The 27,092-nt window shown below is 48.1% G+C and overlaps 1 protein-coding gene across 2 annotated transcripts in view; it reads right to left on the reverse strand.

The window, feature by feature from the left end:
- The window catches only part of cdk2 (cyclin-dependent kinase 2), a 36,820-nt gene that overhangs the window by 8,011 nt on the left and 1,717 nt on the right, over nt 1-27,092 (reverse strand). The window contains exons 2-5 of one of the 2 annotated variants that reach the window (XM_038786527.1): nt 20,181-20,258; nt 7,589-7,709; nt 4,733-4,903; nt 3,627-3,728 (exon numbers count right to left, since the gene is read on the reverse strand). In XM_038786527.1, coding sequence (XP_038642455.1) covers nt 3,627-3,728; nt 4,733-4,903; nt 7,589-7,709; nt 20,181-20,258 — 472 coding nt within the window. Of the gene's footprint in view, nt 1-3,611; nt 3,729-4,732; nt 4,904-7,588; nt 7,710-20,180; nt 20,259-27,092 lie in introns of both variants that reach the window. The other variant, XM_038786526.1, reaches the window with a different exon arrangement.

A 27,092-nucleotide genomic window follows, 5' to 3' on the forward strand; every position in this document is an offset into this window, starting at 1 on the left:
AATGTGCAGATTAGGTGGATTGGCCACACTAAATTGCCCCTTAATTGGAAAAGAAATGAATTGGGTATGCTAAATAAAAAATAAATAAAAAAAATTTAAGGTAGGATGTAAATGCATTGGAATGCGCTAAAGAGAAGGTTTAACAAACTAATACCTGGAATGGACGGGTTGTCTTATGAGGAAAGGTTGGAGAGGCTAGTCTTGTATTCACGGTGTTTCGAAGAGTAAGAGGCAACTTGATTGAAACCTTTAACAGCCGTAACAGCCTCCCCGAACAGGCGCCGGAATGTGGCGACTAGGGGCTTTTCACAGTAACTTCATTTGAAGCCTACTTGTGACAATAAGCAATTTTCATTTCATTTCATTTAAGATCCTGGGGGGTATTGACAGGGCGAATGGGGAAAGGATGTTTCCTCTTGTGGGAGAATCTAGAACATAGAACAGTACAGCACAGAACAGGCCCTTCGGCCCTCGATGTTGTGCCGAGCAATTATCACCCTACTCAAACCCACGTATCCACCCTATACCCGTAACTCAACAACCCTTCCCCCCCTTAATCTTACTTTTTAGGACACTACGGGCAATTTAGCATGGCCAATCCACCTAACCCGCACATCTTTGGACTGTGGGAGGAAACCGGAGCACCCGGAGGAAACCCACGCACACACGGGGAGGACGTGCAGACTCCGCACAGACAGTGACCCAGCCGGGAATCGAACCTGGGACCCTGGAGCTGTGAAGCATTTATGCTAACCACCATGCTACCGTGCTGCCAAATAGAACTAGAACTAGGGGGTCACTGTTTAAAAATATGAGGACGCCCATTTAAGACGGAGATCAGGCAAAATTCTTTTACTTAAGAGGGTTGTGAGTTTTTGGAACTTTCTTCCCGAGAAGGCGGTGGAAGCAGAATCTTTGAATATTTTGAAGGCGGAGGTGGGTAGATTTGAGGTTACTATCAGATCAGCCATGATCTTATTAAATGGGGAAGCAGGCTTGAGGGGCTGAATGGCCTACCCCTGCTCCATGTTTGTATGCATGTACGTACAGAAGCCAGAATGCTTCACCCATGCACAGCAAGCTCCCAAGCAGAGGATTGATGTTTCCAGAGAGGGAGAAGCAACAAGTCGGGGGCTAGGAGCAGTTCTGCTATCCTATCTGTCCTGTTTGCTGACAAATGGGGAGGAAAGTACGTGTGTGTGTGGTGGTGGTGGTGGAGGGGGGGAATAATTACATTGAAATCATATAGAAGATGTTGAAGTGATTTTGTAGTTTTTAAAATATTAAAACCAATGAGAAATGGCTCAGTGGATATGAGGCAATGGTTTCAACGTTTCTGCATTCCTCGCCTCCCCCTTCTCAATCCTAAAGTCATGCACCACATCATGACCTACTCTCAATGCCTGAAGCCAGAACCTGATGCGATTGATCACGCAGATGTTAGGGTCGGGAGAGGGGCTGAGAGATCATCTGAGAGCTAATGATAGTCATCAAAGGCACGGAAATACTGCTCTGGGAAACTTTGAATAAACATCTTTGTGTCCGATCCCACCGCACTCCAGGCAACTGGCAGAAATTCATCAGATGAGAAGATGCCTTTCCTCCTCCCTTTGCCACATGGCTGTCTCACTTTCTATATTTAAGTAAAGATTGCTCATTTAATGGAACTTTCCTTGGAGCCTTTTAACAACTGTGCGCTTCATTGCCTTCCATTACAATTTGCGATGATTCAAAGCACAAATAACTGGGCTTTGCTCAGGTGAGACTCAAATGGGTGAAATGAAAACCCTAAAAAGGGCAGCACGGTGACGCAGTGGTTAGCACTGCTGCCTCACGGCACCGAGGTCCCAGGTTCGATCCCGGCTCTGGGTCACTGTCCGTGTGGAGTTTGCACATTCTCCCCGTATTTGCGTGGGTTTCTCCCCCACAACCCAAAGATGTGCAGGTTAGGTGGATTGGCCACGCTAAATTGCCCCTTAATTGGAAAAAGTGAATTGGGTACTCTTTAAAAAAAAAAAAAAAAATTTTTTTTAAAGAATAACCAGATTTTAAAAAATTAACAACAAAGAGACAGCCACATTGGTGAGCAAACTGAAGTCTTTTTATGAGTTATTATTTACAATCCTCTAACATGATTCTATTCCTTTCTCTCATGTATTTATCTAGTTTCCCCTTAAAACACATTTATACTATTCACCTCAACCACCTCCCACCCATACATTACTATAAACAGCTTCCAGATCCTTCCAACACCTCTGTGGACCTACGACACTGCTGGGATCAGAGAGTTTGACTGGTTCACAATATGGGGTGCAATGGTAGAAAGAGACCCACGTGCCTGCAGTTAACTGTACAATTTTTTTTCATAGAATTTACAGTGCAGGAAGGAGGAGGCCATTCTGCCCATCGAGTCTGCACCGGCTCTTGGAAAGAGCACCCTACCCAAGCCCATACCTCCACCCCATCCCCATAACCCAGTTACCCCACCTATCACGAAGGGCAATTTGGACCCCAAGGGCAATTTATCATGGCCAATCCACCTAACCTGCACATCTTTGGACTGTGGGAGGAAACCGGAGCACCCGGAGGAAACCCACGCACACACGGGGAGAACGTGCAGACTCCACACAGACAGTGATCCAAGTCAGGAATCGAACCTGGGACCCTGGAGCTGTGAAGCATTTGTGCTAACCACTATGCTACCGTGCTGCCCATATCATGTGAGTGTCTTAAGTAGATTCTCAAACCTCTTCAAAGGCCACCAATACAGGAGATCATTCATTACATTGAGCATTTAAAGCCAGAGGCAACAATGCAATTCATTCTATATTCAAATGATTAAGTTATCGGTTGTCCAGGATGGGTTTTGCATTGCCTGCATGCTTAGAATCATAGATTCTCTACAGTGCAGAAGGAGGCCATTTTGCCATAGAGTGTACACCGACCCTAACAGCAGCCTACCGAGGCCCACTCCCCCACCCTATACCTGTAACCCCACCTTGCCTTTGGGACACTAAGGGTCAATTTATCATGGCCAATCCACCTAACCTGCTCAACTTTGGAAACAGGAGCACCCGGAGGAAACCCACACAGACACAGGGAGGACGTGCCGACTCCACACAGACAGTCACCAAAGGTCGGAATGGAACCTGGGTCCCTGGTGCGGTGAGGCAGCAGTGCTAACACTGTGCAGCTTCTTGAAAGTCTGTTCCCTGTAGAACCTCCTCAATTTAAGATCATATAAACAATACCCAACGGAACCTGGCAATTTCTCCGGAACGGAGGAGTATGCAAAAAAAATAATTGATGTCCTCAGCACATTCATTATCAGGACTGCACTAAAGTAAAGATGGGATAAATCTTTTCCTGCCTCTCTTAATTTGGGACCAATGCTTGAATGTCTACCTCACCGGGCATTCACACCAAATTTTCTTCAATTTATTTGAAGACTTTCGATTTTTCGGCAAGTAGGAAGGTAGAGTAGTTGTGATGGGAGGGAGTGCATAAACCAGCAAGAGTTCCACTTCAGATCTCATTTCAACTCGACCGTTTTCGTTACTGTTAATGCATTTCTCAGTTTGATCATTATCTTATCACAGAACTGCACTAACTTTAGAATCTGTTACCATTTCTGCGAAGATGCAGCCAAGACTCCAGATATCTACTGCAGTGGAGTAATATTTACACCCCAAGAGGATCTCAGGGGCTCGATACCACAATGTGACAACCTGCAACCAAAAAAAAAAAAAGAGAGAAAAGATTTCAAACTCATATTCCAAGATGCAACTTGTGATGGAATTGCTAAGAATTCCACATTGAGGCAGTCTACATGGTGTAGGACAATACAGATTCACTTGTTTGCTTTTAGTTTCACTAATAGTTTCCTCCTCAGTGTCAGATTTCTCCCACTTCTTTTGGCTCTATCCCATGGAATAAATGCAAATAAATGCTGGAAATACTTAGCAGGCAGCATCCACGGAAAGCACCATCAACATCTAACCTTTGAAGCCTGGTATCTCTTCTCAACTCCTACACCATGTTAAAAAGGCCCCATAATTTTTTTGGTTACCACTCTCGATAAGCAAAAATAATTTCAGGGAGAGTTCAAAGGCCACCAGCAAATGGGTCTTGAGCAGGAGAGTACAGGATGATTCAAGATGGCGCGGGAGCATGGCAACTCTCTGCGTGCTCTCTCCCCCTGTCCCTTTCCTTTTCTCTCCTATCAGCGTTCTGACCTACTAAAACTATTTTCCTCTTCTTATATAATTAGTTTGTTTGGCCCCTTGTTCCGCACTGGAACCAATCATTGTTTGTTGATGTACCATTTGTCAATGTTCTCTGTTGATTGTTCTTTTTGTCTACTATGTACAGACTGTGTACGTTCCCTCGCCCGCAGAAAAATACATTTCCTTGTACTTCGGTACATGTGACAATAAATCAAATCAAAATCAAATCACATACTAATCAAACTCTGTGCCACTAAATGGCAGGGGTCTCACTAACAAACCATTATCTCCAGGCAGAGTTACCAACAAAGGCAAGAATCTGCAGACTGTGACTGCCCATTATAACTTGTCACTCACGACCCCTTCCCCAGCTCCTGGGACCGATTGCATTACTTGCAGCAAAATTAACAGTTCTCACCAAGCGATGCCCTCGGACAATTTTCGACCTATTCGAGTCACTGTCCAGTTTGGGGAGCAGGGGGTGTGTGTGTGTGTGTGTGACTTACCTCATGGGTGTATGTGCGAACAGGCACTCCAAAAGCTCGTGCGAGTCCAAAGTCGGCCAGTTTAATCGCACCCTCCGCATTGATCAGCAGGTTCTGGGGTTTCAGGTCACGGTGAAGTACACGGTGAGAGTGGCAGAATGCGAGCCCCTGCAGTAGCTGGAATAGGTAACTCTGAATGGGAGAAACACACAATAATTAACCATCACGGCAACAAAACGCACATTTCATCAACCATTGTATCAGATACAATGATAAACAGAACTAGAGTAGCACAAAATCCCACGGTTGTCAAGCCAACTTCATCTGGCGTTCCTGGACTCCTGTTCAATATACCCAATTCAGATAACAAATCAAGTGCTTTGAGCGTAGTGGTTGGAGGGGCTGGGTTCAAAAATCAAACACTGATTAAGATAGCCCTACTGTTAAAATAAAGCAATATTCAGGGGTGAACACTCACCACTGTAAAAGTAGCAGAGAAATAGCAGCAACATTGAGAATCCATTCCTTCACCGTGCATTCTTGTCTTCAAGTTTGAATATCACAAGGGCAATAAACAACTCTCTCACAAACAGGGCAGCACGGCGGTGCAGTGGTTAGCACTGTGCCTCACGACGCCGAGGTCCCAGGTTCGATCCCGGCTCTGGGTCACTGTCCGTGTGGAGTTTGCACATTCTCCCAGTGTTTGCGTGGGTTTCGCCCCCACAACCCATAGATGTGCAGGCTAGGTAGATTGGCCACGCTAAATTGCCCCTTAAATTGGAAAAATTGAATTGGGTACTCGAAATTTATTTTAAAAAAAGAAAAAAAAACTCTCTCACAAAGGGTTGAATAGAGTAATGTTGCAGTGTTCCTCGAGAAGATCTTCTTTTAGAGAGCTGATAAAACTCACATACAATAAGAGGCACGTGGCATTAGAGAGCCCAGAGTGAATAGCTTTAAAACAGTAACGTCAACGGCAGTGCGGGACTGGCATGTGGTCCTTCACCGGACTAGCGAAAGAGAACCCTTGCAATTTTAAGGGGCCATCCCACAATATGGGCAGCAGAGGGTTGCATTAAAAAATGTTGTGTGCGAGCATCAGTACGGACGGATCTAATGTACAAAACATACACAGAAACAGAAGGAGGCCATTCAGCCCCTTACGAGAAGTTCCACCATTGAAGTACATCATGGCGGATCTACCTCAACTCCATATACCCACCTTCAGCTCCATATTCAATACCCGTACTGAACAAAAATCTATCAATTTTGGTCTTGTAAATAGGAAACAAACACCAGATTTCCGCCACCATTTGCGTCAAGATGTGCTTCCTGATTTCGCTCTTAAGTGGCCTCGCTAACTTTCAGGTTGTCCCCCGGTTTCAGAGAAAAAGGAAGATTTCAAAAGGACAGGTTCGGAGTCACATGAGCTTGGAGCTAAACCTCCAGATTGAGTGTGGGTTGAAAGTTCACAAGCTGGAACAAAATTGCCAGCAGCACCATGGAAAACAGGTTGCGACTTGAGTAGATAAAATAAAAGAAGAGTTGGAAAGCCCTTATAAAAAGGTGAGGGGTTGGCATTAAATAAGGAATTAACAGAGTCAATAAAAATAAGCCGGCTGTTCTTTTCCAAGTAACAGATATTACGTTCCCACGAATGCGGTCAGAGGATTTGCCGAGTTAAACATTCCCCCATCAATGGAAAGTTAGCAGTGTTTCAAATGGTGCCTACAGGCTTAGCCTGGAGGTGGGCGTCAAGAAGGATGGGACCACTTTCCTGCAGAGGACAGCACCATACCCCTCCTATGTACTAAGAGGTACCACAGGCTGGCTCAATAGAGTGCCCAACATGCCTTCTGACTCTCCATTCAAACCTCCTGCCAAGGATGGTTCCTCACCTCAGTCAATGAAGTATACCAACCCAAGTGTACAGAACTGCATGTCTGCATCCCCAAATGCCATGCAATTTGTAATGCAGGATGCATTCTCCGTTATACCTTGACCCGATGAAGTGCGTAAATATTGCGCTATCTAGATTAGCAAATAATTTTGAAAGCCAGATCCAGGTTCAGAGTTCCTTTGCCATCATTTGGGCGCGACATTCAGGTGGATACTAAAGGTCCCATAAAGCAGAGCGCTTTTCCTGACACTTACCCCATAATGTCGCCACTGTCCCAGAGAACCACAAGGCTGCTCTCCCCTTTCTTTTGCGAGAGCGCTGACTGGCGGCGATTTAACCCGAGGGTCACCGCACTTCAGGCCAGATGCAAGGTTGAGAATGACCTCAGCCCGGTACGGGGAACGGAACCCGCGCTGTTGGCGTCGCTCTGCATCACGAACCAGCTGTCCAGCCAACCGAGTTCACCAACCCCCACTTACCCCATAACTAATACTACCAAAAACACATCAGATGGTGGTTTGCCTCATTGCTGTTAGCGGGTCTTTGCTCTGCGCAAATTGGCTGCCACGTTCGCCTACACAGCAAAGTTTCAAAAAGATAATTAACTGATTGCGGAAGAACTTTGGAATGCCGTCAGAATGGTGGGAAATATACGAGTTCAGCTTGCCATCGGTGTAGAATTAATCCTATGCACTTGCCAAAGCTCATTTGAAGCACTTTGAGAAGGTGGAAAATCCATTTTTAACTTTTCTAGCATATTAGACAACTTAATGAAAGCCTACGTTTTTGTGCGTTGAAGAGTTTAATTTTCACCACAGACACTGCCACCATGTTGACTGGCAAAGTAACATATTAAACCGGCATACTGCAAAACGCACACTAGGAGAAATGCCAACTGCACCAACTCCCTCAAGTGGTTGACCTGCTCTGGATCCATTGCATTTTAACTTTGTCCTGTGAAACCCATGTGATTTTACCTTGACGAGTGGCAATGGGATCCCATTGACCGAAGAGACGTCCATGAATTTCTTCAGATCCTGATGCAGGAACTCAAAGACCAGATAGAGTTTATTCTCCGTGTGAATGACATCAAGTAACCTGGAGAAGGAGGGTGGAAGGGAAAAGAGGAATACTAGTAATCCAGCCACGGGTTCCAACGTCATTCTCCAGAAAGACCTCGTTCTCACCCACTGTATGGTCACAAAGAGCCAAATTCTGCAGCAGCCACAATAGGTTATATTGTTTTAGACTATTTATTTGGCAAATCTCACTGTTTTAGCTATGCAAGCAACAAAATGCAAAACTGGTCCGGTGATTTGTTTTCTCTATTTATGCTCCTATGAAGAGTTTTGGAATCTTTCATCACCTGACGGATGCTATATAAATGCACATTGTTGTTGTAACGACACTCGACTCGCCATTGTACACTGGTGAGAGCTGTGAACAGAGACAGAGTGCAAGAACAGAGCAAGTCCAGATTTCTACTTGCTTTGCTGAACACCTCAGTTCAGTGCACGAGCACGACCCAGAGTTTCTGGTTGCGTGTCATTTAGTTCTCTGCTTCACTCCCACTCTATTCTTGGCTCCCTACACAGTGCAAATGAAGCTCCACAGAAGCTCAGGAAACAGCAGCTCATTCGTCAATTAGTCACTTTACAACCGTCTGAACTCAGCGAGTTCAATAGTTACAGGTCAGAACCACTGCTCCCAATTTTTGCAGACAGCAGCTGCTGCCATTCACACCTTCTCTCAACCTATCTTTTGTTTCTCTCCTTATGCCATTATTACTCCCCTTTTCCTGACACTGTGATCCTTTTTGTCATTTAATCTCTCATGTCTTCTTTAATAAAGGTGAAGGGCGTCGGACAAGTAACACAAAGAAGACGTTTATTTATAATATGTGCTATTTACAAAGGGTACCGGTTGAACCTCACTGGCTCCTCTCTCTCTGTCGGTCAGTTCCTCTCTGGCTGACCTTGTATATACATGGTAACAGCCCCGTAGTTAGCAGGAAGCTCATACTCCTCAGGCCAAGCGGGGGAAACAATCAGCCCAGCCCCGAGTGTTCCTTGGTTATTACACCTTCCACCCGCACACAGACCTTCCTTTTTGCTTATTCTCTCTCCTCCCTCCCCCCCCCCCCCCCCCCCCCCCCCCCCCCCCCCCCCCGCCTTATTTGTATTCACCAGTTCTGATGAAGGGTCATCAACCTGAAACATCAACTCCATCTCGCTCGGTCTCTCGATAGATGTTGCCAGACCCGTTTTCCTTCCACATCTACATTTCATTTGCCCAATCACACAATCAGGAATGGTTACGATTTTATGGCATTGCATTTACTGCCTGTGGCGCACAATGCAGCCCATGTGGAAATGCTAAAAATGAGAATTTAAATCCTTAAATCCTCACAATAATTACCACTGTGGACTCCGCTGAGCTCAGCACCTGCTGTCAGACCTCGAACACCAGCTTTACAAAAGAGTTAATTGACAGTCGATGTTTTCACAGAGCGAAATTCAGCAAGTCTCTTCCCCGCTATTGTGATAACTGATTTCAAGTGACAAGCTGGAGCCATGAAGGAAACAATGCGAAGGTTTCCCTTTAAACCCTATTTGAAAAAAAAAACTATCTCCTACCTTACAGGAATGCTCGAGTGCTTACACTTATTCCCCTGGCTGTCATTTCCCATCTCAAAACTTGTCAGAGTCCTGCTCAGTTGTTACTCCTCTGCGAAGAAGTCAATAAATGGCTGCCACCTTCGGGCGAACCGTAGTAGCGAACCTCTCAAGGCGAACTTGACTTGCTCTAGGCCAAGAAAGCTCGCCATGTCCGATAGCCATACCTCAGCCCTCGGGGGCTTTGAATCCCTCCATGCCAACAGTATTCGTCGCCGGGCTACCAGGGAAGCAAAGACCAGAACGTCGACCTCTCTCCCTGGACTCCCGGGTCCTCCGGAACTCCAAAGATTGCCACCTCCGGGCTCATTACCTCCCCAGTTTTCAATACCCGGCACATGACATCTGCGAATCCCTGCCAATACCCCCTGAGTTTAGGGCACGGCCAGAACATGTGTACATGGTTAGTCAGCCCTCCGGCGCATCTAGCACACTTGTCCTCCAGCCCGAAGAATCTGCTAATCCGGGCCACCGTCATGTGGGCCCGGCGCACGGCCTTAAACTGGATCAGGCTGAGCCTGGCGCATGTTGCAGTCATGTTTACTCTGCTCAGGGCTTCTGTCCAAATACCGTCCTCCAGCCCCCCCCCCCAGCTCCTCCTCCCACTTAAGCTTCAGGTCCTCGGTCTGTGTATCCTCAGCTCCCGTTAGTTCCTTGTAGACGTCTGAAACTCTACCCTCTCTCACCTCCCCCCCCCTAGAAACTACCCTGTCCTGCCTCCCCTTCGGCGGGACACGTGGGAAGGACGGCACCAGTTTGTGTACAAAATCCCTCACCCATCACCTGTAAGTATCTAAAGTCGTTCCCTCTCGCCAGCCCGAACTTCTCCTCCAGCGCCCTCATGCTCGGAAAGCTCCCTTCCAGGAACAGATCCCCCATTCTCGCAATCCCCGTCCTCCTCCACAGTCGATACCCCTCCCGTCCATGTTCCCCGGGACAAATCGGTGACTGCCGCAGATTGGGGTCCACACCAATGCTCCTACCTCCCCGACATGCCTCCTCCACTGGCCCCAGATCGGAAGAGCTGCCACCACTATCGGGCTGGTGGAGTACCGCGCCGGCGGAAGCGGCAGAGGCACAGTGACCAGGGCTGCTAAGCTAGTGCCCCTGCACGAAGCAGCCTCCATCCACTCCCAAACCGACCCCGCACCCACCATCCATTTCCTCATCATCGCTCTGTTGGCCGCTCAGTAATAGTTGCTGAAGATCGGCAACACCAGCCCCCCTTCTCCTCTGCTCCTTTCAAACATCACCCTCTTCACCCGCAGGGACTTCCCTGCCCATACAAATCCCAGAATAATTTTATTCAGCCTCTTAAAGGAGGACCGCGGGATAAAGATGGGGAGACACTGAAAAACAAACATGGCCAGCGTAAACAGCAGTGGGGAGAGAGGGCAGCCCTGTCTTGTCCCACGGAGCAGTCTAAAGTAGTCTGATGTCGTCCTGTTCGTCCTTACACTCGCCTCCGGGGCCTGATACAATAGCCTAACCCAGTCAGTGAACCCCGTCCCGAACCCGAACCGTCCTAGTACCTCCCGCAGATAATCCCACTCGACCCGGTCAAAAGCCTTTTCACCATCCATGGCGACCACTATCTCTACCTCCCTACTCTGCGGGGGCATCATAATCACGTTGAGCAGCCTTCTTCGGTTGGCCACCAGCTGCCTCCCCTTTACAAACCCGGTTTGGTCCTCCACAATTACATCTGGTACACAGTCCTCAATTCTGGTCACCAAAATCTTGGCCAGTAACTTGGCGTCTACATAGAACATTACAGCGCAGTACGGGCCCTTCGGCCCTCGATGTTGCGCTGACCTGTGAAACCATCTGAAGCCTATCTACACTATTCCCTTATCGTCCATATGTCTATCCAATGACCATTTGAATGCCCTTAGTGTTGGCGAGTCCACTATTGTTGCTGGCAGTGCATTCCACGCCCTTACTACTCTCTGAGTAAAGAACCTACCTCTGACATCTGTCCTATATCTATCTCGTCCTTATTCCATTTCAGAATGAGCGAGATGGTGGCCTGCGACATCGTCGGGGGTAAACTCTCTCTGTCTCTTGCCTCGTTAAAGACCCTGACCAGCACCGGCCCCACTATTCCGGCAAATGTTTTGTAAATGTTTTGGGGGCCTCACGGTAGCATGGTGGTTAGCATCAATGCTTCACAGCTCCAGTGGTCCCAGGTTCGATTCCCGGCTGGGTCACTGTCTGTGTGGAGTCTGCACGTCCTCCCCGTGTCTGCGTGGGTTTCCTCCGGGTGCTCTGGTTTCCTCCCACAGTCCAAAGATGTGCGGGTTAGGTGGATTGGCCATGCTAAATTGCCCGTAGTGTAAGGTTAATGGGGGGATTGTTGGGTTACGGGTATACGGGTTACGTGGGTTTAAGTAGGGTGATCATTGCTCGGCACAACATCGAGGGCCGAAGGGCCTGTTCTGTGCTGTACTGTTCTATGTTCTAAAACTCCACCAGATACCCGTCCAGCCTCGGGGCTTTACCCGACTGCATGACCTTCAGGCCCCCCAATACCTCTTCGATCCTGACCAGGGCCCCCAGTCCGTCCACCAACCCCCTCCCCACTCTTGGGAAGGTCAGTCTGTCCAGGAATCGCCTCATCCCCCCCCCCCCCCGGACCCACGGGTGGTTCCGAAGTGTACAGCTTCCTCTCAAAGCCCCTAAAGACCTTGTTCAGCCCTACTGGATCACCCACTAGATTACCTTCCCCATCCACTACGCTCCCTATTTCCCTAGCCGCTTCCTTCTTCCTCAGTTGTTGCGCAAGCATTCTACTGGCCTTCTCCCCACGCTCATAAATCGCGCCTTGCCTGTAGTCAGCACCCCAGATTCGGCCTGCAGCCTCTGTCGTTTCCCAAGTAATTCTGGCCTTGGGGATTCCACGTAACTCCTGTCCATCCATAGAATTTCCTTAATCAGTCGGTCCGTCTCTGCCCTATCCGTCCTGTCCCTGTACGCCCCGATTGAAATCAGCTCCCCTTTCACCGCTGCCTTCAGTGCCTCCCAGAGCAACGCTGCCGAGACTTCTCCAGTATCGTTCACCTGCAGGTAATTCTGCATGCATTTCCTCAGCCTCTCACACACCGCCTCATCCGCGGGTAGTCCAACTTCCAGCCTCTATGGTGGGCGCTAAAAGCTGTCCTTACAAAACTGCAGGTCTACCCAGTGCGGAGCATGGTCTGATATGGCAATTGCCGAATATTCTGCCCCCACCATCCCGGCCAGCAGGTCCCTTACTCACAACAAAATAGTCAATTCGGGAATACACATTGTGGACGTGAGAGTAATACGAAAACTCCCTCACCGTCGGCCGGCTAAATCTCCACGGATCTGCTCCCCCCGTTTGATCCATGAACCCTCTCAGTTCCTTTGCCATCACTGGCAACCTTCCCGTTCTTAAACATGACCGGTCCAGGCTCGGGTCCAGGACTGTATTAAAGTCCCCGCCCATGATCAGCTTACGCGAGTCCAAGTCGGGGATCTTCCCTAGCATCCTCCTAATAAAATCCACATTGTCCCAATTAGGGGCATACACTCTCACCCCTTCGAGCTTACCCCTCAGCATAACGAACCTGCCACCCCCATCCACGACTCTGCCCATCAGGATCGCAGCCCCCCTCGTCTGAGAATCAAGCCCCGAATGAAAGAACTGACTGACCCAGCCCTTCCTTAGCCTAACCTGGTCTGCCACTTTCAGATGCGTCTCCTGCAGCAAGACTGTGCCCGCCTTCAGAACCCGCAGATGCGCAAACACACGCGCCCTCTTCACTGGCCCGTTTAACCTCTAACATTCCAAGTGATCAGCCTGGTTGGGGGGGCACTTCGCTCCCCCCCCCCCCCCCCCCCCCCCCCCCTTTGCCGATCAGCCATCCCTTTTCCTTGGCCAGCCCCCCAGCCATGTGTCGCGCTTCCTCTGGCCCACCTCCTGACCAGCTCCACCCATGACCTCCTCGCTGTTGCCATGCCCAGATTCCATCCCAGTCAGCAGAACGACTCTTCTCCCTCCCTCCCCTTAGCAACACCATCCTATCACCTAACCCCCCCCCCCCACCCCCCACCCCATAGCAACACCATCCTATCACCTAACCACCCCCCCCACCCCTTAGCAACACCATCCTATCACCTAACCCCTGCTCTAATCTAACTATATGGACACCCCCCACCTCGGCTCCCGGTGACTAGCTGCACTCAGCTAGCCTGGGGCTCCCAGCCTCGGCACCAGCCCGTCTCCCACCCATTGTTCTCAGTCACCACATCCCCAGATCAGCCCTACTTAAGCAAGCACTTTATACAAGTCATAAACAACCCCCACAATAGCACAATTCAAGTTAAACAAGAAGAAAAAGAGGTAAGAAATAACAGGCACTCTTCAGTCCTTCCCATACAGACACAGACAAAGATTGCATAAAGTTCCCCTGAAGCATCCATTTTAACCCAACCCTTTTAACTGTTTACTTTATTAATTTCCCTCCCCCAGCCAAACTCCAACTAATCAAATAGCCCAAACAGGAAACATTCAGGAAAACCACGCAAAAACAAGAAAAAAAAGATACATCCCAAAATGGGAGAGACACCACATATACTTAAAAGCTCTAACATGAGTCCAGACGTCCTCAGCTCAGGGCCAGCTCTTGCTTCTTTTTTTTTTAAATTAAAAAAAAAATTTTTTTTTTTTTTTTAAGATTACCCAATTATTTTTTCCAATTATGGGGCAATTTAGCACGGCCAATCCACCTACTCTGCACATTTTTGGGTTGTGGGGGTGAAACCCACGCAGACACGGGGAGAATGTGCAAACTCCACACGGACAGTGACCCAGAGCCGGGATCGAACCTGGGACCTCAGCGCCGTGAGCCGGTTGTGCTAACCACTAGGCCGCCGTGCTGCCCTCGCTCTTGCTTCTTAACAAAATCCATCGCCTCTTCGGGTTCCTCGAAATAGTGGTGCTGACCCTTATACGTAACCCACAGTCGTGCCGGAAAAAGCAGCCCGAATTTCACCTTGTTTTTATACAGTATCTCCTTCACCAGCCTGTAGCCTCCCCTCCTCCTGGCCACCTCAGCGCTCAAATCTTGGTACACACGCAGGGTGGTATTGTCCCAAGTACAGCTTTGTGTGCTCTTTGCCCATTGCAGCACCCGTTCCTTGCCTGTGCCTGTGAAAGCGTACCACCATCGCTCGTGGGGGACCCCCTCGTTGCGGCTGCCTCACCGGCACTCTGTATGCTCTGTCCACCACCGGCGGGCGCGGGAACACCTCGTTCCCCAGCAACTTCTCCACATATGCGGCAGCGTCTTGTCCCTCTGCCCCCTCCGGGAGGCCCACGATTCTCACGTCCTGCCGGCGAGACCTGTTGTCCAGGTCCTCCGGCCTTTGCAGAAGCACTTTTTACTGGTCCTTCAGCCTCTGAATCGCTACATCCGCCACTATTTGAAAGTCAGCCTGCTCCTCCACCGACTTCTCCAACTGCTGGAGCCTCTCAGCCTGATTATCCAGCCTTTTTCCCATCCGATCAATCGACTTCTGTAGCGGCTCCAAGTTGTCACCCTTCAAAGCCAAAAAGCCCCCCTGCATAGTCTGCAGCAGCTGCTGCATTGTGGGCTGGGCTGTCGGCTCCTTGCTCTGAACACCAGCCATGCTGGTCCCTCTCACAGCCTCCACTGTGCCCTTACTCGACCACTTCTTCTGCTGTTTACGGTCCCTCTGGCTTCTTACGTCCATACAATTCTGTATGGGTCCTGTGCCTGAATACTATTGCTTTCCAGTCCCGCGCTCAAAAGCGCAAAAAAGTCCGTGGAAAAGGTCCAAAAGTCCGTCCGAAATGGGAGCCACCAAATGTGCGACCTACTCCCGCACAGCCGCCAGCTGAAGTCATGCAGCATTAGACACCGACTGGTGTTCAAGATGCTGGTCAGTAAATACCCAAGGCTCGGAGATTCAGTACCAGGCACTAGCAGCACCCAGAGTTGGGCAGCTTTGCTGCAAGTCAAAGCTGAAATGCTGGCTCTTAAATTAAGCCATGGGAGTTGCATTAAACAGCAATATCTGCGTGGTCCTAAGGAAAACTCCTCGTGATATCCTGGATCGCAGATACCAACCACCACAACTATCTTCGTTTGTGTTGGTATTACTCCAACCAGTGGAGTTTCCCCACTGATGCCCATTGACTGCAGTTTTGTCCTTTAATGCCACACTTGGTCCTGACCTCACCTCTGGAATTCAGCTCTTTTAATAACATAAGAACTAGGAGCAGGAGTCGGCCATCTGGCCCCTCGAGCCTGCTCCGCCATTCAATGAGATCATGGCTGATCTTTTGTGGACTCAGCTCCACTTTCCGGCCTGAACACCATAACCCTTAATCCCTTTATTCTTCAAAAAACTATCTATCTTTATCTTAAAAACATTTAATGAAGGAGCCTCAACTGCTTCACTGGGCAAGGAATTCCATAGATTCACAAACCCTTTGGGTGAAGAAGTTCCTCCTAAACTCAGTCCTAAATCTACTTCCCCTTATTTTGAGGCTATGCCCCCTAGTTCTGCTGTCACCCACCAGTGGAAACAACCTGCCCGCATCTATCCTATCTATTCCCTTCATAATTTCAAATGTTTCTATAAGATCCCCCCTCATCCTTCTAAATTCCAACGAGTACAGTCCCAGTCTACTCAACCTCTCCTCATAATCCAACCCCTTCAGCTCTGGGATTAACCTAGTGAATCTCCTCTGCACACCCTCCAGCGCCAGTACGTCCTTTCTCAAGTAAGGAGACCAAAACTGAACACAATACTCCAGGTGTGGCCGCACTAACACCTTATACAATTGCAACATAACCTCCCTAGTCTTAAACTCCATCCCTCTAGCAATGAAGGACAAAATTCCATTTGCCTTCTTAATCACCTGTTGCACTTGTAAACCAACCTTCTGTGACTCATGCACTAGCACACCCAGGTCTCTCTGAACAGCGGCATGCTTTAATATTTTATCGTTTAAATAATAATCCCGTTTGCTGTTATTCCTACCAAAATAGATAACCTCACATTTGTCAACATTGTATTCCATCTGCCAGTCCATGTTTGAACCAAGGCTCTAATGAGGTTAGGAGCTGAGCGACCCTGGCTGAACCCAAACTGAGCATCAGTAAGCAAGTTATTGCTCAGCAAATGCTACTTGATATCACTGCTGATGACCCCTTCCATCACTTTACTAATTATCAAGAGTAGACTGATAGGGCAGTAATTGGCCAGGTTGAATTTGTCCTGTTTTTGTGGACAGGACATACCTGGGCAATTTTCCTCATTGCCGGGTAGATGTCAGTGTTGTCGCTGTACTGGAACAGCTTGGCTAGGGGTGCGGCAAGTTCTGGAGCACAAATCTTCAGTACTATTGCCAGAATATTGTCAGGGCCTTTGCAGTATCCAGAGCTTTCAGCTGTTTATTGATATTATATGGAATAAATCGAATTGGCTGAAGACTGACATCTGGGGATCTCCGGAGGAGACCGAGACGGATCATCCACTCGGTACCTCTGGCTGAGAAGGGTGAATATGCTTCAGGTTCTCTTGCAGGGTAGAGGAGGATAAATCGTGTTGTTCACTTGAGCTTTTTCATTCGAGAAATATGCCTGTCGGCCACAGGGGAGAATTTACTCCTTTTTCAAACTGGGGAGCTTAAAGTGCTGGCACGCTGCACATACGGACAATGTGGCTTCAGATCAACTGTACAGAAGACCCAAATTCAAAATTGCAGGTCTCGTCCAGGGCTTTAACATGACGAGTCTGAGAATCGGCCAAAAGAGATATATGCAACGGGTCATTAAATAAATTCTGAGTATGGGCGAGCCTGGTGAGAAACTCCCCAGGGCCGGAAAAAGTGACTACGTGGGGTTAAATAGCGGTGGGGAACCCACCGACAGAACTGGGGAAAACTCCCAGCCAAACCCACCTGATCTGGGGTTATGGGGAGAAGGCAGGAGAATGGGGATGAGAAAATATCAGCCGTGATTGAATGGCGGAGCAGACTCGATGGGCCGAGTGGCCTAATTCTGCTCCTATGGCTTATGGAAATGATTTCAATTTAAATATTTTAATTTGTTTCCTTTAAAGTTTGGTTTTCTTAACAGTGCTCCTTTCAACGGTTCGGTAGTTTAATTTGTTAATGTGGAGTATTCAGAAAGAGTATAAAAAGAGGCTTGTCCAAGGTGATCATGAACAGATCCAGGAAGCGGGTGGTTGAGGGGGTCTATTGGACCCAACTGCCAGCCTCTCATCCGCAATTATGTTTGCACCCGGGTATCTATGGAGATACGGGGGCCCAGCAGGAGACTTGAGCCCTTCCATGACTAATCGGAGGCTGGATTGCACCATTACTCCACATAATGACATTCTGATTTTCACAGCGCCGAGGCCCCGGCTCACTCTACGTGTGGTTTGCCGAGTCTCCCTGTGTGTCTCACCCCCACAACCCAAAGATGTGCAGGGTAGGTGGGTTGGCCACGCTAAATTGCCCCTTAATTGGAAAAAAAAGAATTGGGTACTCTTCAATTTTTTATTTTTAAAAACAAATAATATTCTGATTTTAATTGCTTTGGTACTTTTAGTTTAGTTACAGTGAACCTTTAAGTGGTGACTAATTAATTATGTTTATTAGTTAATTAATGCCCAAAGAAGAGACACACTTCTGGGACACTGGTTAGTGAAAAGGCAGACATCTGTAATACAAAGAAGAACAAAGAAAATTACAGCACAGGAACAGGCCCTTCGGCCCTCCCAGCCTGCGCCGATCCAGATCCTTTATCTAAACCTGTCTCCTATTTTCCAAGGTCTACTTCCCTCTGTTCCCCGCCCGTTCATATATCTGTCCAGATGCATCTTAAATAATGCTATCATGCCCGCCTCTACCACCTCCGCTGGCAAAGCGTTCCAGGCACCCACCACCCTCTGCGTAAAAAAACTTCCCACGCACATCTCCCTTAAACTTTCCCCCTCTCACCTTGAAATCGTGACCCCTTGTAATTGACACCCCCACTCTTGGAAAAAGCTTGTTGCTATCCACCCTGTCCATACCTCTCAATTTTGTAGACCTCAATCAGGTCCCCCCTCAACCTCCGTCTTTCCAACGAAAACAATCCTAATCTACTCAACCTTTCTTCATAGCTAGCACCCTCCATACCAGGCAACATCCTGGTGAACCTCTGCACCCTCTCCAAGGCATCCACATCCTTCTGGTAATGCGGCGACCAGAACTGCACGCAGTGTTCCAAATGTGGCCGAACCAAAGTCCTATACAACTGTAACATGACCTGCCAACTCTTGTACTCAATACTCAGTCCAATTAAGGCAAGCATGCTGTATGCCTTCTTGACCACTCTATCCACCTGCGTTGCCACCTTCAGGGTACAATGGACCTGAACTCCCAGATCTCTCTGTAATGTTGCATTTTGTAAATAAATCTAATAGTAAGTGAAAGATTGGTGTCCAGTTTCCTATTTTACCAACTGGTTTCATAATGAATTAACACTTTATACATGTAATTCGTTGTTATTAATAAGCAGCATTTAAACAGTCAGGTGGAGGCAGCTCCCACAGTGCTTAGTAATTGTGAGGAAGGAGCTGCGCTCCAAAAGCTGGTGTTTGAATCAAACCTGTTGGACTTTAACCTGGTGTTGTAAGACTTCTTACCAGTAATTCGCTGGCCGTGGTAACTGGGTTAATACAAAATGCCTCGGGGTAATAATCTTTAATTAAAGGACTTGTCCCCAACGTTAGATAAGGTGATATGGTTAAAAACATGTGGCTGCTAGCTGATGAATTTGGCTGGTCTCTGTTTTCCCATTTTGCTGCTGCTCTGAGCTTTCTCTCCTCCTATCCGAGGACGAGTTTACAATGCTGTTCTCTAAACTGGAGGGTTGCTTTAAAATCCAACAGTTCTTGCTGTCGCACAGTTCTTGTGATGTAAATTTATGTAAACCTCTTGGTAACATGCCCCCAAATCTACATTCTCTCACCACAGAAATGGATAGAGCTGGTCACAGAGACTGATCTTAATTTGGCGTAGAACTCCAAGGGTACTGATAAAGTGGGCGCGATTTAATGGAAATTAAAGAGAGTCCCGTTTTGGGCATTTTTAGCCGAGTGTTTCCCCAGCGCCTGCGGGGCCAAGAATGACCCAGATATTAAACAGGACTCTGCTTCTTTTCCAGGCCTCAGCGAGGAACGGCCTCGGCCTCACTTTTCCTGCACTAAAGAGCTCAGCTCGACAGTGCAGGAAGAGATTGGGGCGCCATTTTTAAACCCCCCCCCCCCAACCAAACGCCCCAAATTACCAATTCCTCCAGCCCCCCCCCCCCCCCCCCCACCTCATAAGCGCAGGGCACGATCCGAGCCTAATCCCCAGCACGGGAAAGATGCTACCTGGGCACCCTGGCACTGCCACGCTGCTCAGGTGGCATTAGGGCTTCCAGGGCAACACCCTGCCCAGAGATACCGACCACCCAGACTCCCAGTTGGGCATGACGAGGTCGATAGTTCACGCTCGGTCTTGCTTCGCTCAAATGCTCATCTCATTGCTGCCAGTACAATTTTGCGGGAATATTCAGCTCATTGGCGCCAGTGTGATCTTTGCGCCAGTATTGAGCTCATTGCCACTAGCACAATCTTACTGTGCGCGCCATTTCCTTTCATTGCTGTCAATCTGATCCTACTGTGTGAAGAATGGCTGCCTCACTTCCCTCCACAATGAAGCACTTTGCAACGCAGTGATCTTTGTGAATGCTTTTACAAGTTTGAGAGCATTTAGAAAGTGCAATAAGAATGTAAAAAATTGGTTTTGCAGGAAATGTTCCCGTCAACTCATGATACACCACAAAAACGGAGCCCTTACTTGACTATGTTGGGATGGCTGAGTTCCTTTAGCAGGGAGATTTCTCGTATTGCTGTACTTGGCACACCTTCAGTTTCCCTGAAAGACAACATGCTAAGTGATGAGCAAGATGATGATTGACTGCATAGTATAACTGAAGAGAGAAGAAAAAAACATTAATTTTCTTCACAGGCAAATAAATGGGTCCGGTCGACTGTTGACAAGACATCATCACACACCCCTCTGCAGAAGTCTCAATACTCTCATCCGATTACCTGAAAGTAGGGTTACAACACGTAGAGTTACCCTAACTCTGTACCACCCTTATAAAGTTACGCAGAGAAACTATAACAAGTGTGTGTGGGGCTAAGGACCACCTACACATTCATAAATCTTGCATTTGCCTCAGGTGTTTGTCAAAGGTAGACTATAATTGATCAGCCAATTTATTTATTTATTTCCTTAGCATATGCATCGTCACACATCCAACCAATAGCCTTATCAGTGGCTAGATGGAGTTCGATAAGCCTGACTTCAAGTTTAGTCAGCAGACTCTCCTGAACAATGTGGGTCATTGTTTGGATTGCACCACATCCTCAGTCTGCATGATCTTGGCGACATCTTGGCTGTTAGGTGGTGGCACAGACTCCTTGGCCAGTCTGCAAACCGCTTAAAGGGCCCATTGTCGCCCGAGGAAATCAAACCAGGCGGACGAGCTGTGGTGTCTACGATGATACAGTGGTTTCTGGTGGATGCGTTCCCCAGACAATCCTCAGCTGATCTTCCTTGACATGGTGGGTTTAACCATAAGACCATAAGGCATAGGGGAAGAATTAGGCCACTCGGCCCATCGAGTCAGCTCCACCATTCAATCATGACTGATATTTTTCTCATCCCTATTCTCCTGCCTTCTCCCCATAACCCCTGATCCCCTTATTAATCAAAAGCCTCTCTATCTCTGTCTTAAAGACACTCAGTGAATTGGCCCCCACAGCCTTCTGCGGCAAAGAGTTCCACAGATTCACCCCCCTCTGGCTGAAGAAATTCCTCCTCATCTGTTTTAAAGGATCGTCCCTTTTGTCTGAGATGGTGTCCTCCGGTTCTAGTTTTTCCTACAAGTGGAAACATTCTCTCCACATCCGCTCTATCCGGATCACGCAGTATCCTGTAAGTTTCAACAAGATCCCCCCCAAATCCTTCTAAACTCTAACGAGTACAGACCCAGAGTCTGTATGGGGTCGAATGAGAGCCAGGGGAGCAGAGTTGGTGGAAGAGCACCTGTGATGATGCACATTGTGGAGTTGCATATCAATAAGTTTGTTGTCAGCAAATTGGTACCATACTGGGTTGAGTATGTGATAGAAAGAGCGGAGGTTCTGAGGCTCTTGGCCTGTGACTCCCATGAGGTACCAGCCAGTTCACGGAGAAGGTTATTGCAGGCTTGAAGTTTTTCTGCTGTCTTGATGAGGTGCTATCTGTACACGAGGGTTCTGTCAATTGACTAATTAGGAGTGAGGAATGACATATATAAAAAACATGTTAAATTCACTTATACATCCGGGGGGGTTAAAACATCACAGACCTGCAAGAGGCTGTGTCAAGTTTCTATTCAGCCAGGGGCGGCATAGTGGTCAGCACCGCTGCCTCACGACACCGAGGATCAGGGTTCGATCCCGGCCCCGATTCACTGTCCGTGTGGAGTATGCACATTCTCCCTGTGTCCGCGTGGGTCTGACCCCCACAGCCCAAATGATGTGCAGGGTATGTGAATTGGTCACGCTAAATTGTCCCTTACTTGGAAAGAATTGGGCACAAATTTTTTATTTTTTTTTAAATTAAAAACATTTTCTAATCTGATGAATCACATTCTTTTTCAGACAAAAATGACAAGGAACGGAGGGACTTCCGGTGACGGCGGGCGGGAGGCAGCCGCGCATTGGAGGGCTCCTGTCCGGGAACGGCATTGTCGGGGATTGACACCCGATCCTAGGGGCAGTGAAGGCGATGAAGGTCAGGAGAAAGCACAGGGAAGGGATATGTCGAGGGCCAATAAAAAAAAGGGCTGTGAAAACAGCTGAAAGTTCGTCGGGGGGGTAGAAAGGTCACCGCGGGGTCACCAAGGAAAATGGAGGCTGGAGCACCAGGGGAGGCCGCATTGCTTACGGCTGAAGAAATAACTAAGGTGATGGCTGCAGAATTCGAAAGGCAGTTTACAAAATACATGGAGACAATGAGGAAGGAGATGAGGGAGGTTTTGAGTGTGCTGGTGGAGGAGGCGATTTCCCCGGTGACGACGGCGGTGGCGAGCGCAGTGGCAGAGGTGCGGAAGCAAGGGGAGGCGCTGAAGGTAGTGGAGGAGACATTATTGCAGCACGGTGATTAACTTACCTCGATGGGGAAGGAGATGCGGAAGATTAACAAGGATCTGCGAGGAAAAATGGAAGACCAGGAAAACAGATCCAGGCGACAGAATTTGAGGATTGTGGGGCTGCCCGAAGGAGTTGAAGGGCCGAGGCCGACGGAGTATTTTGCTGCGATGCTGGCGAAACTATTGGGGGAGGGGGAGGATCCCTCCCGGTATGAGCTGGATCGGGCTCATCGGTCGTGGAGGCCTGTACCAAAGGCTAGTGAGCCGCCAAGAGTAGTGACTCTGTGCTTCCGTAGGTACAGTGTGAAGGAGAAGGTCCTGTGCTGGGCTAAGCAGAAGCGGGTGGTGCAGTGGGCTGGAGCTGGTATACGTGTATACCAGGACTTTACGGTGGAGCTGGCGAGGAGGCGGGCTGCTTTCAACCGGGTGAAGAGGGCACTGTACATTAGCAAGGTGCAGTGCGGCATTGTATATCCAGCGAAGGAGTTTGCAAAGGCAGAAGGACTGTGGCAGAACTGAGAAATTGAGAAATGGCCGTTGTTTGGGGTGGTGGGAGGATGGGATCGTTGTTATTGTTAAGGGGATTGATTTTGTATTTGTTACCATTTACTGGTTGTGGGTGGGGTGGTAATTTTGAAGGAAAATGTGAAAATGGAGAATAAAAACATTTATTTAAAAAAATGACAAGGAACAGCAGGCAATCCAGTTACTTGGGAGTATATTGCACTGTAATGATAACAGGCACTGTTAGTCATGTTAAACATGGTGATTCCAGTTAATACAACAGTACAGCACAGAACAGGCCCTTCGGCCCTCGATGTTGTGCCGAGCTTTGTCCAAAACCAAGATCAAGCTATCCCACTCCCTGTCATTCTAGTGTGCTCCCTGTGCCTATCCAATAACCGCTTGAAAGTTCCTAAAGTGTCTGACTCCCACTATCACAGCAGGCAGTCCATTCCACACCCTAACCACTCTCTTAGTAAAGAACTTACCTCGGATATCCTCCTTTATCTCCCACCCTGAACCTTATGGTTATGCCCTTTGTAACAGCTACATCCATCCGAGGAAATAGTCTCTGAACGTCCACTCTATCTATCCCCCTCATCATCTTATAAACCTCTATTAAGTCGCCTCTCATCATCCTCCACTCCAATGAGAAAAGCCCTAGCTCCCTCAACCTTTCCTCATAAGACCTATCCTGCAAACCAGGCAGCATCCTGGTAAATCTCCATTGCACCCTTTCCAATGCTTCCACATCCTTCCTATAGTGAGGTGGCCAGATCTGCACACAATACTCCAAATGTGATCTCACCAGGGTCATGTATAGTTGCAGCATAACCCCGCAGCTCTTAAACTCAAGCCCCCTGTTAATAAACGCTAACACACTATAGGCCTTCTTCACGGCTCTATCCACTTGAGTGGCAACCTTCAGAGATCTATGGACATGAACCCCAAGATCTCTCTGTTCCTCCACATTCCTCAGAACCCTGCCGTTGACCCTGTAATCCACATTCAAATTTTTTCCACCAAAATGAATCACCTCGCACTTATCAGGGTTAAACTCCATCTGCCATTTTTCGGCCCAGCTCTGCATCCCATCAATGTCTCTTTGCAGCCTACAACAGCCCTCCACCTCATCCACTACTTCACCAATCTTGGTGTCATCAGCAAATTTACTGACCCACCCTTCAGCCCCCTCCTCCAAGTCATTGATAAAAATCACAAATAGCAGAGGACCCAGCACTGATCCCTGTGGTACACCGCTGGTAACTGATCTCCAGTCTGAAAATTTTCCATCCACCATCACCCTCTGTCTTCTATGTGATAGCCAGTTACTTATCCAATTGGCCAAATTTCCCTCTATCCCACACCTCCTTACTTTCTTCATCAACCGACCATGGGGAACCTTATCAAACACCTTACTAAAATCCATGTATACGACATCAACTGCTCTACCTTCATCTACACACTTAGTTACCTCCTCAAAGAATTCAATCAAATTTGTGAGGCAAGACTCACCCTTCATGAATCCGTGTGGACTATCCTGGATTAAGCTGCATCTTTCCAAATGGTCATAAATCTTATCCTTCAGGACCTTTTCCATTAACTTATCGACCACCAAAGTAAGACTAACCGGCCTATAATTACCTGGGTCATTCCTATTCCCTTTCGTGAACAGAGGAACAACATTCGCCACTCTCCAGTCCTCTGGCACTATCCCCATGGACAGTGAGGACCCAAAGATCAAAGCCAAAGCCTCTGAAATCTCATCCCTTGCCTCCCAAAGAATCCTTGGATATATCCCATCTGGGCCAGGGGACTTGATGACACTCAGGTTTTTCAAAATTGCTAATGCATCCTTCCTCAGAACATCTACCTCCTCCAGCCTACCCGCCTGTATCACACTCTCATCCTCAAAAACATGGCCCCTCTCCTCGGTGAACACTGAAGAAAAGTATTCATTCAACGCCTCTCCTATCTCTTCTAACTCCATGCACAAGTTCCCACTACTATCCTTGACCGGCCCTACCCTCACCCTGGTCATTATTTTATTTCTCACATAAGAGTAAAAAGCCTTGGGGTTTTCCTTGATCCGACCCGCCAAGGACTTCTCATGCCCCCTCCTACCTCTCCCGAGCCCTTTTTTTTAATAGCTCATTCCTTGCTACCTTGAAACCCTCAAGCGACCCAACTGAACCTTGTTTTCTCATCCTTACATACTCTTCCTTTTTCCTCTTGACAAGACATTCAACCTCTTTTGTGAACCATGGTTCCCTCACACGGCCATTTCCTCCCTGCCTGACAGGGACATACCTATCAAGGACATGCGGTATTTGTTCCTTGAACAAGCTCCACTTTTCATTTGTGCCTTTCCCTGACAGTTTCTGTTCCCATCATATGCTCCTTAATTCTTGCCTAATCTCATCATAATTACCCCTCCCCCAATTATAAACCTTGCCCTGCTGTATGGCCCTATCCCTCTCCATTGCAATAGTGAAAGACACCGAATTGTGGTCACTATCTCCAAAGTGCTCTCCCACAAACAAATCTAACACTTGGCCCGGTTCATTACCAAATCCAATGTGGCCCCCCCTCTTGTCGGCCTATCCACATATTGTGTCAGGAAACCCTCCTGCACACACTGTACAAAAACTGCCCCATCCAAACTGTTCGACCTATAGAGGTTCCAATCAATATTTGGAAAGTTAAAGTCACCCATGACAACTACCCTGAGAGCACCACACCAATCCATAATCTGTTTTGCAATTTCTTCCTCCACATCTCTGTTACTATTTGGGGGCCAACAGAAAACTCCTAACAACGTGACCGCTCCTTTCCTATTTCTAACTTCGGCCCATATTACCTCAGTAGGCAGATCCCCTTCGAACTGCCTTTCTGCAGCCGTTAAACTATCCTTGATTAACAATTCTACTCCTCCACCTTTTTTACCACCTTCCCTACTCTTACTGAAACATCTAAACCCCGGAACTTCCAACAACCATTCCTGTCCCTGTTCTAACCATGTCTCCGTAGTGGCCACAACATCGTAGTCCCAAGTATCAATCCACGCTCCAAGTTCACCTACCTTATTCCGGATGCTCCTGGCATTGAAGTAGACACACTTCAACCCACCTTTCTGTCTGCTGGTACACTCCTGCGACCTTGATACCCTCCTCAGTACCTCACTACTCTCAACACTGGCTTCTGGACTACAGCTCGTTTTCCCAGCCCCCTGATAAATTAGTTTAAACCCCCCCCCTCCCCCCGAAGAGCCGATCTTTTACACCTCCAATGTCATGGTTGATACCAGCTCAGCATAAGCTGGGAACTGAGCCCGGGATATGGCTGCTCACTGGGTTTAGTTTGTGTCCAAACAGTTCAGCTTCATAGTGTAGAACTTCTGGGGAAGCAACACCAGGGTTTCCTTCCACGTGCAAGATTCAGGACAAAAAAAGCAGCGAGGTGGATTTGCACCAAAAAGGAGAAACAGCCAGAGGGAGCGAGGGCTCCAGCACTACCCCCTCGAGGGGACTTCAATTACTGTGGGCATACTTCTTTCCCAAAGCCTGGTTAAGCAGTTAGTGATCAATTTGTCTGGTACACAGGGCAGCACGGTGACGTAGTGGTTAGCACTGCTGCCTCATGGCACCGAGGTCCCAGGTTCAATCCCGGCTCTGGGGCACTGTCCGTGTGGAGTTTGCACATTCTCCCCGTGTCTGCGTGGGTTTCACCCCCACAACCCAAAGATGTGCTGGTTAGGTGGATTGGCCACGCTAAATTGCCCCTTAATTGGAAAAACACAAATTGGATACTTGTCTGGTACACTGCACTGGATTTAGACATCTGGAACATCATGGTGACACGGATCAATGGGTGAAAAATTCAACTCCCAATTCCCCCGGAATAGCAATAATCCATAAACAAGGTTGTATTCATATAGTATATTTAACATCCTAAGGTGATTTATTGGAGCATTATCAGACAATATTTGACACCAAGCCTCATATCTTGGAGACGGTATCCAAAAGCTTGGTCGCCTGTTTTGAGGAACATTGAAGGAGGCA

The sequence above is a fragment of the Scyliorhinus canicula genome, chromosome 28, assembly GCF_902713615.1.
Source record: "Scyliorhinus canicula chromosome 28, sScyCan1.1, whole genome shotgun sequence".
NCBI lineage: Eukaryota > Metazoa > Chordata > Chondrichthyes > Carcharhiniformes > Scyliorhinidae > Scyliorhinus > Scyliorhinus canicula.